The 14,844-nt window shown below is 46.7% G+C and overlaps 1 protein-coding gene across 2 annotated transcripts in view; it reads right to left on the bottom strand.

Moving 5' to 3' along the window:
- Zmat3 (zinc finger matrin-type 3) overlaps positions 1–14,595 on the bottom strand; it is a 41,159-nt gene extending 26,564 nt beyond the window's left edge. Inside the window, exons 1-2 of one of the 2 annotated variants that reach the window (XM_008838675.2) lie at positions 14,441–14,595; positions 10,338–10,664 (exon numbers count right to left, since the gene is read on the bottom strand). In XM_008838675.2, coding sequence (XP_008836897.1) covers positions 10,338–10,607 — 270 coding nt within the window. In that variant the 5' untranslated portion in view covers positions 10,608–10,664; positions 14,441–14,595. The remainder of the gene's footprint in view (positions 1–10,337; positions 10,665–14,440) is intronic. The other variant, XM_017799528.2, reaches the window with a different exon arrangement.
- Between the last annotated feature and the right edge of the window lie 249 nt (positions 14,596–14,844).

Here is a 14,844-nt window from a genome sequence, read left to right as displayed (position 1 = left end):
GGATGAAAAGGATATCATTTAAGTATTTTTTTATCTATCCCCAGAGCTTGGAGACACAGACAGAAACAAACAGAAAGGATCTACCCGTGCTGACCAGAACGAACTGAAAAGGCCCAGACTAGACAGACACATCCATCAAAGAGCAATTTCAGGCTCCAAAAATAAAAAGAGCCTAAAAACTTAGAGGGGGGGAAAGACCCAGAACTAAAGCAGGTCACCTACAAATGAATGAGAATCCGAGTGAGATTCTCTTCAAGAACATCACGTGAGTCTAAAAAACGGAGCTGAGCCCTTGACTATGAAGACATGCACAACACGGCTTTGAAATACGAGTTCAGAAGAGCTCCCTTCCGTTTACTCCCGCGTATTATTTAAATGTGAGGTCTGCTGCACATACAACGGCGTCTATCCTCCTTTGAGTAATGGAATGATATATTCTGACTAAACGAAATAGGAGGAAAAAACAAGGAAAAAGAAAACAATGTTTAGAAAACGGTGTCCAACGAAGAGTGATAGGAAGTTTAAAGTTGACAGCTACACATTGAGTCAGAGGGCAACCAGTCAAAACCGGAATTCAACAAGAGACCTAAGGTATAAGAGGGATTCTATATGAGTGTGTTTGGGATTGAGACTATAATAAATATGATGTAAAAAAAAGGGACTGGTGGCTGGAGAGATGGCTCAGCAGTTAAGAGCACTGGCTGCTCTTGCAGAGGACCCAGGTTCAAATCCCAGTACGCACATGGCAGCTAACAACTCTAACTCCAGTTCCAGTGGACTTCAATGCCCTCTTTTGATTCTGCGGGCATTGAAAGACACAGATACAATTAAACACATGCAGGCAACATATTCATACACATAAAAATAAAATATTAAAATATATACATAAAAAAGAAAAAACAGGGGCTTGAGAGATGGCTCAGCAGTTAAGAGCACTGACTGCTCTTGCAGAGGACCCAGGTTCGATTCCCAGCACCCACATGGCAGCTACGAACCATCCTTAACTCCAGTTCCAGGGGAATCCGAAACCCTCTTCTGACCGCCACAGCATTGCACGACATCGGTGCACTCACATACATGCAGGCAATACACTCATACACATAAAATAAAAATAAAAAATAAAATATAAAAGAAAAAATGTATTTAAAAAATGCAAAAAAGAATGCCATTCTTCAACAACTAGAATCAACCTGTAAACAGAGACTAGAACACTTACTTTGATTACTTAGTGGGCAAAATTATGATCAATCTTCACAGCGCAAACTGTAAAACTACAGCCAATCCAAGTTGAGAGGTAGAAAGGGGAAGAAAAAGAGGCAGAACCGGGTGGGGACGCGGCACAAGAGGCTCCGCCCATCAGCAGAGGTGCTTTGCTCCAGAGGAAAAAAAAAATGTTTTTAAATAAAGGAGAAATTATTACCTGAAGCAAATGTTACCAAGATATCAAGACAGACAGGGCTAGATCTGGCCTACCAGGTCACTGGTGGCCTAGAAAGGACCATTTCGGTGGCATACCTAATCTAGGTCAGAGTGTGAAGAGGGGAATGACTTAGAGACCCAAAGCAGACAAGCTGGCCTGCCACGCTCAAAGAAAAGAGAAAGGGTTGTTAACAACCTGTGAAATGCTGTAGGCTTTGTAGTGCTGGAGGGTGCTACACAAGCCGCTGGGGAGAAGAGGAGACACCTGGTTGTACTTACCCAGGGCTAGACCCTGCATGCTGCAGGACCTACCTGCCAGGCAAGACCTACTCACTGCTGCAACAGTGGATGGGGTTTATGGGGTAACCAACTGCTTTCTGACTGGATGTGAGGCCTGCTCCACAGGCGGGAATTCATGCCTGGTGCTAGAAACCAGTCAACAGCCCACAACTGGAGAGATTACAGGCCCTAGAAGGGAACCTTCTGGTATTGTTTTGCTAAATGTGTGTATGAGTGTATTGTCTGTGTCATGCAATGCCCGAAGAGGTCAGAAGAGAGTGTTGGAGTCCCCTGGAACTGGAATTACAGATAGTTGTTAGCTGCCATGTGGGTGCTAGGAATAGAATCCAGATCCTCTGCAAGAGCAGCCAGTGCTCTTAACCACTGAGCCACCTCTCCAGCCCCCGGAACTACCTTCTTAATATTTATGATTATACCCATAGATTAATGCTGCTCTCAATCTTGGTCAGAGAAGATTCTTTTTGCAATGGGCAGTGGCAGTGGTTAATGTGCTGACCCATTAACAAGGCAAAGTGCTAAGAATAATTGAGATTGCCCAGCCCTAAATGAGCCATCTACATCATCCCCAGCTCCACCACAGACTCATGGACCTGATGGAAGAGGGAATTTTAAAGAATGTAGGAGCCAGAGGATAGAAAGTGCCGTGAAACGCTGTCTTCTGGCAGTTGCACTCGTGACCCCACAGCAGCCGTAGTCACCTGCACAAGCAGCACAAGATCGAGCCAGTGAACATTCCAGGATAGATGATAGATGGAGGGGCTCATGAGATCCCACCCTAGCTGAGGAGATATTGGCAGCTGATAGCTTCCAGAGTAGGGGAGCCATTTTTCTTCAAAGGTGCAGCCTCTGGTAGGTTGACTGTGTTCCATTGATGGCCCCACATCACACACACACACACACACACACACACACACACACACACACACACAGAGGCAGCACTAACTGAACTCAGCAGTTTATTTTTTTAAAAAAGAAAGAGGCATGAAGTTGGGAGGGGGATGAGGAGTGGAGGGGGAGATGGAGAGTAAAGTGGGGGGTAGACAGGATCAAAACATCGTATACATATGTGAAATTCTCAAGAATAAATAAAAACACCATGCATAAGCTGGGCGTGGTTGCACACACCTTCAATCCCGGCACTCGGGAGGCAGGGGCAGGTGGATCTCTGTGAGTTCAAGGCCACTCAGGTCTACGTAGTGAGTTCCAGGCCAGCTGGGGCTACAGGGAGACCCTGTCTCAAAAAGAGAAAAACAAACAAACAAAAAACCTATGCATAAAAAACAAAAATGGTGAGAAGTTTTTTAAAAAGGAGAGAGGGAGGGCACATGTTGGAAAGGGGTCAGGGGTACAGGGGAGCTTTGATCAAGATACATAGTATGCACGTGTGAAGGTGTCAGAGGATAAGTTAAAATTTTTCTTAAAAAGAAAAATGCGGGAAAGGTGTGGCTGCTGCCTCGGTGGACGCACATGTTCCTTGTTGTTGTTGTGCTCTGACCAAGGTGAGGAGGGGAAGACAACTGGAGAAACCCAGAGCTCAGGAGGTCTGTCCGAAGGCAGAAATGCGACGGGGCAGGTCAGCTGGAGCAGCAGAAGCTGGGAAGGTCCAGCTAACGACAGGACAATCAGAGTTTGGTCAGCCACACAGACCAAGCAAGGGCTGGAAGAGCTCGCAGCCCACCATCTAGACAGAAGAACCAGGGAAACAGCAAGGGTTCCTCTGAGGTAAACGGACCAAGCCCACAGACTTACAGGTGTGTTTAAAAGCTTGTTTAAGCCGGGTGTGGTGGCGTACACCTTTAACCCCAGCACTCGGGAGGCAGGGGCAGGCGGATCTCTGTGAGTTCAAGGCCAGCCTGGCCTACATAGTGAATCCAGGACAGCTGGGGCTACAGGGAGACCCTGCCTCAAAAAGACCACACACACACACACACACACACACAAAAAAAAAAAGCTTGTTTACACTTGAGAGTCATTTCTATGAGAGTTTTTTTAAGATAACCTGGAAGTAGGGCCTGGTGGTACCAAGCTGTAATTCTAGCTGCTTGGGAGGCTAAGGCAGGAGTGCTGTGAGTTCAAGTACAGCCTGGAAACCTTAGTTGTCTGTTTCGAGGTAATTGTCCTGTCTCAAAATGAAAGGTTAAAAAAAAATGAGGGGAGGGAATGCAGCTCATAGTACAGCACTTGTGAGCACGCACAGGGTGCTGGGCAAGGAACAGCCCGATATCTGGATCAGGAGAACGACCAAGGAGACAACGTTTCATTCGTTCATACAAGGTTCACTCTCTCCCAGTACTCGCAACAGCAAAATGGCTGTGCTCCTTCACACAACACACCCTTCCAAAGCAGCAAGATGAAATTCAGTTTTGTACAATGAAATGGAAATGCAGAACAACAGAACTCCATCCCAGCCGATCCGCATTTACTGACGTAAATACTCATTCTCACACCCCTGCATGAAGAGTGTGACGCCTACTTTACAGATGTTGAATGGTGAATGATTTTCATCTCTAAAGTGGCTGATCCAGGGTTCCAGCCCAGATTTGTGTAATTCCAAAATGCCTGTGCCACTTATGAATATAAGCAAACCCATCCCAAACCTAAAGAATGTTTGGACGGTTCTTAATCCACTGTGAGTTCATCTGGATAAGAAAAATTATCTGAGATTAGAACTACAGACGATGTTGAGCACAGTGGGACCTTGGGATGGCAAACTAGGGACAGGAGGCCAGGAATGAGAGGGATCAAGACCTGAGAACAGTTCTACCAGGCCAAACTCAGGACAGGAGAGGGGAAAGGCTGATAACCAGACAGGCTGAAAGCGAACAGACATCCACCACTGCTGTTTTAATACATATGGAAAAACCCAATCACGTTCTCTGTGTGCGTGGTGTCTGCATGTATGTATACATGTGTGCATGTGTGTGCATGCATGCAGAGGCCAGAAGTTGAGGTACAGTATCTTCCTCTATCACCCCCCACCTTATTTTTCAACAGGATCTTCACTGAACCTGAAGCTCACCCTTTTGGCTAGACTGGCCACCAAGCCCCTGAGATCCTCCAGTCTCCACCTCCTCTACCTCCCCTACTCTGGCATGCCAGGGCTGTGGTTACAGGGGAACATCACACCTTTATGTGAGTGCTGGAGATCCAAACTCACACTTGCCCAACAAGCACTTTACCTAGTGAGCCATCTCCACAGCCCATGCTCTCCTTATTATGAATTGAAACCACTACATTTAACATCATAACTCTAAAACTATTATCATCCATATCCAGTTTCTCTAACTAGCATAGCTAATATGACACAGTCTCATCTAGGCACCAAGAACAAACAGAAATCTGTGTTTATGACAAATTTTAGAAATGTACTTTGAGGGACTAGTGAGATGACTCAGCTGTTGAGAGCATAAGCTGCTCTTGTGGGGGACCTGAGTTCAATTCCCAGCACCCATATCAGGCAGCTCATAACCACCCGTAACTCCAGCTCCAGGGACTCCAACACCTCTGGCCTCCAAAGGCACCTGACATAAATACTCATGTGCACATACACACACATAGGCATATACATATATACACACACACATAATTTTAAAATAATAGAAATAAATCTTTTCTTTCAAAAATGTACTTTGAATATCTAGTTCTTTTTTTTTTTTTGCATCTTGCTTTTTTTTAAAATGTCTGTTCATGGCCAGAAAGATGGCTCAGCGGGTAAAGGCACTTGCCACCAAACTTGATGGCCTGAGTCTCATCCCCAGGACCTACATGGTAGAAGGCAAGAATGACTTCTGCAAGTTGTCCTCTGACCTCCACACGTGCACCCTGGCATGTGCACATCCCCCTCCACATAAGTAAATGAACATGATTTTATTTTTTTAAGTTCAGGAGAAGAGAGAGCTTCTGAAAAGGAATCCCAGAAGTCTTGAGAAGGGCTTCTCCTTGGTTCTAAGCTAAATCCTGAGTGTGTGGACAATAGCAAGATTCAGGGGACCTGGAAGTGGAACATCTCTATGAGGCTAGGAGCTGAACAGAAGTGTGACAGGCTAGACAGCACAGATGGAGGTCTGACCCGGTTGAAATGCTCAATGTAGTAAAATCCTAGGCTCTCAGACAGTTCAGAACTAGCAGTATAATGAGCTGACAGGCTTTGGTCCTGATTCCTGGAGGGAAACTGAGTCCTCTCTCTCTCTCTCACACACACACACACACACACACACACACACGTAAACGACTTGCTACTAACCTTCCATCTCAAGGCAGCCCTTCCTCTGAGCACTCACGTTGATTAGTCCTATTATATTACTTCATGCCAGGCTTACTCTGAGGAACCTGAGCACGCAGACAGTTTTTAACAATCAAAGGCATAATTTTAAGACTACAAAATTAGATAACCTCATTAAAAATAAACAAATGACTGAATCAGTTGAGGATGCTTCAAAGCCAAAAGACTGAGCTTAAAAGTCCTGGGCATAAACTATCCATGAGGGCTATAGACGCAAGCCTCGCTGAGAAGGCAGCCCCAGCCTGGGAGCATGCAGATGTCCAGGAGAGATGGAGGGGCATTTGAAGGGAAGTGTTCATGGAGCAACTCCACTGTGTCCTGGAATGTGATCCAGTCCAACTCTAGTTAACAATGGTTGTTTACAACACTCTGGGCAACTTGAAACTCTGAGGTTTGAACAATGGCATCAACTCAGCATAGACTTTTAGGCAACTGAGGAGTCAAGAATATGCACATTCAAGCAGGTCAATCAGAACAGGTGACTGAGATATCAGACGTATGCTCCTGATATCACCCTGAATTAACAATTACAAAGGGGCTTTTAATCCTGAAGTAAAACTTTGTAACTACTGTCTCCTTTAATCCTAAACCACTGGTTTCAACAGTCTGCAGACAAAGCCTGTAGCCCTCGCCCACTGGTCCCACCTTGTCTGCAATGAGTCTTTTTTAAATATATTTTATTTACTATTTTATTTTATGTGCCTAAATTGTGTATTCCCTGCATGCATATAAGCTCACCCATGTCATGCAATGCCTGCGGAGGTCAGAAGAGGGCATCGGATCCCCTGGAACTGGAGTTACGGATGGTTGTTAGTCACCATGTGCATGCTGAGACTCAAACCTGGACCTCTGCAAGAGCAGCCAGGGCTCTTAACCATGGAGCCATCTCACCAGGCCCTGTGATCCACCTTTTATTACCACCAATGTAGGCCTACTGGCTGACACAGCTTTCAGTCTGAAACTTTCTGTTGTGTTTAAGACAGTATCTCAGTACCTCAGGCTGGTCTGGGACTTACTATCAGGCTCCCCTGATCCTCCTGCCTTCATATCCCAAGTGCTAGAATTACTGCTACATCACCACTCAGCTCAGGCTGATGTGCCTAGGCTTTGCTTCCTCTGTGTGCCACATGATCACGCTCCAATTTCCTTTTATTCTGAACTCTCTGCTCCACACTCCCTTGACTATTTCTCTTACTGAAACTCAAATCTCAAGGACTAGAGAGACAGCTCAGTTGGTGGACTGTTCACCACAGGAGCATGAGGACCTGAGTTCAGATCCCTGACACACACTTTTTTAAAAAGCCAGGTGCGGTGCTGTACGCCTGTCATCCTAACACTGAGGAGGCAGAGCAGGAGGTCCTCACTACCAGCCTACCAGCCAGCCTACCTCAGTGAGCTCCAAGGACAATGAGAGACGGAGTCTCAGAAATAAGGTGGGGAACGACTAAAGAAGACATTGAACATCAACCTCTGTCCTCCACATGTAGTCACACATATGTGCATGCATATCCACACCCACACCCACATCTCAACACACACACACACACACACACACACACACACCCCAATCCAAATTTCACTTCTAAAATTTCCTTTTGTCCATGCTACTGTGATATAATCTCTGGATATTTTTATACACAAACCACTTTGTCTTGATTCAAAGAAATAAAACAAATGAGGGAAGCAGGGTGGGTTCTAAACACAGAAAGGAAGGGAGGGAGGGAGAAAGGGAGGGAGGGAGGGAGGGAGGAGAAAGAGATTCTTAAGGTCAGCAGCACGGACCTTATTCAAATCTTTGCTTGCAAGCTACTTTAAATATATGCATTATCACAGCTAAACTCAGTTTTCAGTAGGCTCTACTTCTTTTTTGGGTGTTGGGGGAAAAGTAAAACAGGGTCTCATATAGTCCCGGCTGACCTTGAAGTTGCTCTGTAGCTGGGGATTTCCTTGGCTCCCTGCCCCTCCCTGCACTGAGAAGGTTCTAAGTTTGACCCACACCTTCCTCTACTCTGTCTCTCACATTTGCCTATTTGTCTTGTGAGCTATGCCAGTCCACCCTCCCCTCCACTTTTCCACTTAAAATTGCTTATTATTGAAAAACTTGTCAAAACTTAATTCTTCTTTTCTTTTTAAATTTTATTTATTTTTATTTTATGTGTATGTGTGTGTTGTCTGCATGTAGGTAAGTGCACCCATCGTTCAATGCCTATGGAGGACAGAAGAGGCTGTTGGATCCCCTGGGACTGGAGTTACGGACACTTATTAGCTGCCATGTGGGTGCTGGGATTCTTAACCAGTGTTCTTAACCGCTGAGCCACCTCTCCAGCCCCTAATTCCTCTTTTCTTATGTTTTCTGGTTTGTTTATTTATTCACTACATCATGGAGGAAACTAGAATTTGCGTATCTTGCTAAGTAGAACATTTAGCACAAACACAGAAATGTGTAATAAAACAGAAAAGTTGATTCTGTCTGTTAAGGTGAAGGCTTGACTCAACAATCTTCCATCAAACAGCATTTTCTGTGTAAAACCTGAAGCTTCCATCACTATAGTAGACACAAGAGTCACAAAACCATTAGGAAAAATGGCCACAGGTGTGAAGTACGATCCACACACATGACAGTCACATTTCACCCAATTCTCCTTAAAAAGTAATTACTACATGCAAGGCACAAAGCAAGTCTGTGCCCACATCTAGGAAGGGCTCCAGGAGTCCAAGTATCCAACTTGGACCTCACTCTTGGTTTTTTCAAAGTGAATCTTAGATAAAACTGAACGTTCACAGGAGTAAGTGTAGAAGCAAGCTGACCGAGCCTCAGGTGGAGACGGATTATCCCTCAGGTGTCACCTGAGTATGGACATCAGGCACTGTCCTGGAGAGTGGTGCACAGGGGACTGAGGAGGAAGAAAATTAAAAAGAGGGCAGAAGAGGCCTCGATGAAGCAAAGCCGTGCTAAGATCAGCCGCAAGGAATTAGAGGAGACAGAAAAATCCCAAGGTAGAACAGAGACCTTATCGTCCCATGAATACTAGGGAAAACCATTCACCTTGGAAATAATTCTACGAGAAGACTGCAAAGTGTCCCTATCTGTCTTTAGCATCAAAACAAAATAAAGTTGAAAAGACTCAAACACACAGTAAATGAAACTGTAAATTGGAGAAAATTATAGTGGCAGGAGAGAAGAAATCCCTGTGTCTAACAGCACCCTACTATGCTGCCTTACCATTAATAAATAATTAAATCAAAGACGGCCCAGAAGATAGCCCTCCACTCAGAGAAGGTTTCTATCTCCCAGGTCTCTTTTCTCCAAATTTTATCTAGACAACAATATAAAATATAAATAAATGCTGGGGGTTAGAAAGATGGTCCAGCAGTTAAGACCACTTGCTGCTCTTGCAGAGGACTGGAGTTCCAGCACCCACACCACCTGTAACTCCAGCTTCAAAGAATCCAACACCCTCTTCTGGCCTCTGCAGGCACCTACATGCATGTGCACATACACACATGTAGGCATACACATGTACATAAATTACAATAAAATCTTTTTTAAAAAAAATGTTATACACTCTTTTAACTTCCCATTTATTCTTAGGCAATAATGCCCTTTAAATGGTCTTTTCGGGGGCTAGAGAGATGGCTCAGAGGTTAAGAGTACCAGTTACTCTTGCAGAGGATCTGGGTTCCATTCCCAACACCCACACAGCAACTAAGAATCATCTCTAGTTTCAAGGGAATCCAATGCCCTCTTGTGACCTCCTCGGGCATTGCATGACATGGGTACACCTACATACATGCAGGCAATACATTCATACACACAAAATAAAAAATAATATAAATAAATAAATAAATAAAAGGATCATTTCCACAAGCTCTTCTGCATGAAGATAAAATGCTTTAGATCTTAATATCAGTTCACCTCCCAGACTAAAAGAAACCAGAATACGCTTCTAAGTAAAGGATAGGACTTACAAAAGGACACCTGTATTTTCATCAGCTACAAGAGATGTATAGAAAGAGTTTGAAGTAAAAACTCAAAATCATAAGAGTTATACAGGAGATGGCCTTGAATTGATACAAGTTGTATGCACTTCTAAACAACAGTTCTACACTGAAGTGAGTGTGTACATCAAGTCTGCAACACCTGTTCTCCTCCAGACCACAGATTTAAACACCTGCAGGTTTACAATTGCTCACAAAGAAAGCTATCCAATGCCCCACAGATAAGACCCACTGTGTGAACCATGACACTTCTCTACATCCTCTGAATTTTCCAGGCACAGCTGGTCATACCTAGACAGTGTCTCACCAGCCAGCACCCAAAACGTCCCCCACTTACCTGATAGTGAGCCTGGGCTTGCTGGGCTGAGTTCAAGGTGACATTACAGAGTTTGCAGTAGAGGGGCTTACACAGCTCCTCCAGGGCAGAGTCTGGCTCCCCTCCCTTAGCTACCTCCTCTTCCCCTGCCAGAGGTAAGGACGCCGCCTGCCCAAAAGGCTTTTGTGGCAGAAGCTGCAAGGTCCTTGTGGACCGGGCCGCCACTGACATAGGAGGAGAGGGAGAGGGCTGCTTAGGTGGAGGAAGCCCAGCCTGCTGCAGGAGAATCATCGGGCAGGAAAGCTGAGGTCATAATCCAGTGAGTGATGAAGGGTGAAGTCTTCAAGCCTAAAGCAACAGAGGAAAACAAGTGAGACCTCAGCAATATGACATGTACATGACTCCAGAGGCTGTTTCCCCTCCAAACCCACCTTTGGGGCTTCTCTCCTCTGCCTCAGGCTAGCAGGCTTCCCTGTCAGCTCAGCCCACTGACACAAGGCTTTAAAGATCTGGCTTATTTTTCTTGGCTCAGTTCCAACTGCCATCCCTCTGGCCACGGCACTAACAGCACTGCATCCATAGCTAATTAAGTTGAAAAGTCACATGGCTGGATGGACATTAGAGGTCACCTAATCCAGACCCTTCCCTCTGCAGCCCACAACACTCCTGATGATAACCACACAGAAATAAAAAATTCAAGGAAAATCTACTAGTTAAGAATCTCCTACCCCCGAAAGGATGTCAAAGAGCTAGGAAGCATCATCCGTAGGAATTATACATGGTAGTTTTCTTCTATGTTATTAGTATGTGTGAGAAAGAGGGAGTGTTTACTGTATATGTGTACTCTCTGTCCACCTGGTTTCCCACAAGGGTTCTGGGGCTCAAACTTGGGTCCAGGCTTCCGCAACAAGTGCTTTACTCCCTGAGACATCTCACCAGCCCCCTATTTTAGCTTTTCAAGATAGAGTCTCATGTAGCCCAGGCTGGCCTCAAGTTTATTCTATTGCTGAGGAGACTTCCAACCCTGCTCTTCCTGACTACCTCAAAAGTGCTGGGATCACAATCCTGCACAGCCACACCCAGCTGCCTATCACAGTCCCTGGGGCCCTTCTACAACTAACTAAAAGAAGGATGAGCTCTGAGAAGAACACAGCATTAAAACATACCAGAAAAGAAGAGGGGTGGACACCTTTAATCCTAGCACTGGGGAGACACAGGCAAGCAGATCTCTGTGAGTTTGAGGTCAGCCTGATCTACATGGTGAGTTCCAGACCAGTCAGGGTTACATAGTGAGACCATGTCTTTAAAAAAAAAAAGGTAACAGAATTAAATAAAAAGTGTTCCTTCTAGCCAACCAGCAATATTTAAGTAACTGAGCCAGTGGCTCCTCAAGACAGTGTTGAGAAAGAGCCGTAACGCGACGTTTGGAAGATATTTTATTTTGCTCTCATTTTTAAATTACACTAGTTGTTGATACTTAAAAATCAGGAGCTTTGCAGCATCTAGGGGTGAAAGGATAACCTGGTGACACTGGGCCCATGTCCTCCACAGAAAGATGCCAGAGGCACCATCCCACTAGCCAGGCTGGCCTTCTCCAGGCCACGTCATCCTACGGGTGCTGTGTGGAGGCCATGTTTATGGCCCTGCTTCATGCAACCTTAGACTACTCAGTCCTGAGCCTCTTACAAAATCAAAATATTTACCCTCTTTCAGGACACAGATCACCAGCACAAGATAGGTGGGAATGTCTAAAGGGGTAACAGGCCAGCCATCCTGAGCCCCAGAGAATCCTTCCACTCCCTTACAGACAGTAAGGTTGCTCTCTCTGACTGTTACTTTCAGCTGTCAACTTGGCAGGATTTAGAATCGCCTGGGAAAGAAGTCTCAATGATGAGCTGTCTAGATTAGGTGGGCCTATGGGCATGTCTATGGGGAATTTTCTTAACCTGTCTGAGATGGGAAACCCCACCCTAAATGTGTGTGGCACCATTTCCTGATCAGGGTCCTGGTCTGCATGAAAGGGGACCAAGCTGGGCACTGGCATTCACTGCTGTCTTCTGACTGTGGACCTGATGTGACTAGTTGCCCAGCTCCTGCTGCCCTGACGTAGACCATGCCTTAACTATAAGCTGAAAGAAATCCTTCCTCCCTTACATTGCTTTGTCAGAATATTTATCAAGGTGACATAGAAGAAACCAAGACACTTATTCTGTTTTCCTCAGAGAAGACCCAACATGTCCAGTCTCTTACAACCTCTATCCCCATTCCATCCTGCTCACCACATAGACAGCATAAACTCTGAGCACATCAAAATTCACTACAACCCACCCTCCCAGTTCCTGAGATTCTAACTAACTCAAATTAGAATGCTTAACTCAAAATCTACAGTCTTTGGCTGCTGAAGTTTCCAGTCTGTGATAGAATTGTGTAGGTTAAAGCAGTAGATTTAGATTTTCTAAAATGAATCAAGTTTTAAAAAGTAAAGTCTGTTTAACCACATTTGATAAGCACCCAGCACTGAAAATCACAACCAAGCAACACATTTTGTACTAAACCCAGGGTCTGGGACAGGAAAGGAGCCACTGACTGGGAAATAATATAGTTAAGGGCAAAACGGACTAGTCACAGAATTAAACAGTACTTATCATTAATCATAACATTTTGGAAAGTGATAATATTATTCAACTAAACAGAATTATGCTGTTCCATATCTCCGGGAACTTAAAGAAAACCAACACAGATTTACACCTTGAAGAAGTCAGGTCTATAACAGTTGTATTTCTCCCAATTAAGTCAACCAAAGACATCCAGAAAGCAAAGATGATTAGTGATATTGAAAACCAGAGGGAAAACAGAAGCAAAGACCGGCTTTTAAACAGTCTAACTGCTCAGTCACAATGACTGACCCTCACACTGAAGTTCACTCCACATACACTGTTGGGTCCTTTTCCATGGTGGCAGGTCACCCAGAAAGGCTGGGGACCCCAGAACCTCTGAATAAAGTCAGCAGTATACACGGGGCCGAAGGCTGCAAAGACATGCCTGGACTTGTTTAAGCATGCTTGCCCCCACCAGAGGAAGTCCCAGGATGCGTTATCACCCACTGTGACATACAGCCTTCCATCAAAAACAAGGCCCCTCTTAAAGCACAGAGGAGCCAAAGGCCTCATGGCAGAGCATGGAACTGGGTGAAGAATTGCAGCGCAGACTTACCTGCTGTGACATCTTATTTCCACGATGTTCAAAGGAAGACTAGATATCTCGAAAATACTTCTGCTATAGTTGACAATCAACACAGAGCCAACTCTAAACAAATCTACAGGTGACAGTCACAACAGGTCTCAGCACATTTGAAAACAAAATGCATCAGTCTAGAATAAATCAAGCCAAGCCTTCAGTGGATGCAAAGGGTGCAGCACTGAGACCCAAAACATACGTGACTCAGACCCACTCAACGACTGCATTAATTTGAGACTGATTTAGAAGCCGACATAAAAATACTCCTTAGATCTTAAAAACCATTGGATTAGATGCGCGCAACGGCACACATGAAAGATGTACGGGGCACGGCGTCCTAATTCGGAAAGGAGCTGAGAAGACACTATGGATCCCAGCGCCTCCACGCTCCGGGTTCGAGGGAGACGAAGGATCCGGGCTCACACAGTTTCCGCGGCTGTGCAAGGGCCTACTGATCGCACACCGTCCTGAAAACAGTCAAGCTCCCCTGGGCGGAGGGAAGGGCACAGAATCCAGAAACCGATTCCCAGCTGGGCGACCTGGGGAAGCCTGGGTGTCTCTGGGTACTCCGCCGGGCGCAGCGAGCCCAAGCCAGAGGTCACCCGAACGCAGCGCGGAGAAGCGGCCCCGGGAGGCCGCGGCTCAGCACGGAAGGCCGGCTACGGCCGGAGGAGGCCGAGCACCGGGCTCAGCTCTCGGAGTCGCGGCTGCGGCGGCTGCAGCATCGCCGTCCAAGGCTCCCCGAGCGGGCCACGCACACGGGCGCACGGAGCCCACACCCGCCAGGCGGCTGCGCGCACCGATGCCGGGTGCGCATGGACGCCGGGTGGGCGAGCGGGGCTGGGGACCCGGAGGGGACCCCGGCGGCCGAGCCCCCGCGCACTTACCCGAATCCGGCCGGCCGCAGACGCCTCGCCGCGCGCTCGCTTCCCAGCCACTTTCTCTGCTCGCCGTCGCCGCCAGGCCGCTCCCGCCTCTGGAGGGTGACTGTCAAAAGTCGGTCGGAGCCGAGCCCCAGGGAAACAGCTGCAGGAAGTGACTGCGGAACCGGGAGGCGGCGGCGGAGGAGGCAGGGCGCCGGCGGCGGCACTGCGCATGTGCGTGGGCAGCGGCGGCCCGGCAGACCCCGGGCGCCCGGCAGGTGAGGGACGGCGGCGGCGCGGGGTTGGGATGCTGAGGATGCGCCACCCCGGCCCGGTGGCCCCGCGCCGCTGCCCCCGCCTGCCCTGCAGCTAGGCCCCGGGGAGGGCTGCAGCTCCGTGTTCCTGGAGCAGGTGCAGGCGTTCGTTCC

Source organism: Nannospalax galili, unplaced genomic scaffold (assembly GCF_000622305.1).
Source record: "Nannospalax galili isolate Female #2095 unplaced genomic scaffold, S.galili_v1.0 scaffold179, whole genome shotgun sequence".
Taxonomy (NCBI): Eukaryota; Metazoa; Chordata; class Mammalia; order Rodentia; family Spalacidae; genus Nannospalax; species Nannospalax galili.
This window is presented reverse-complemented; position numbering and strand designations above follow the sequence as displayed.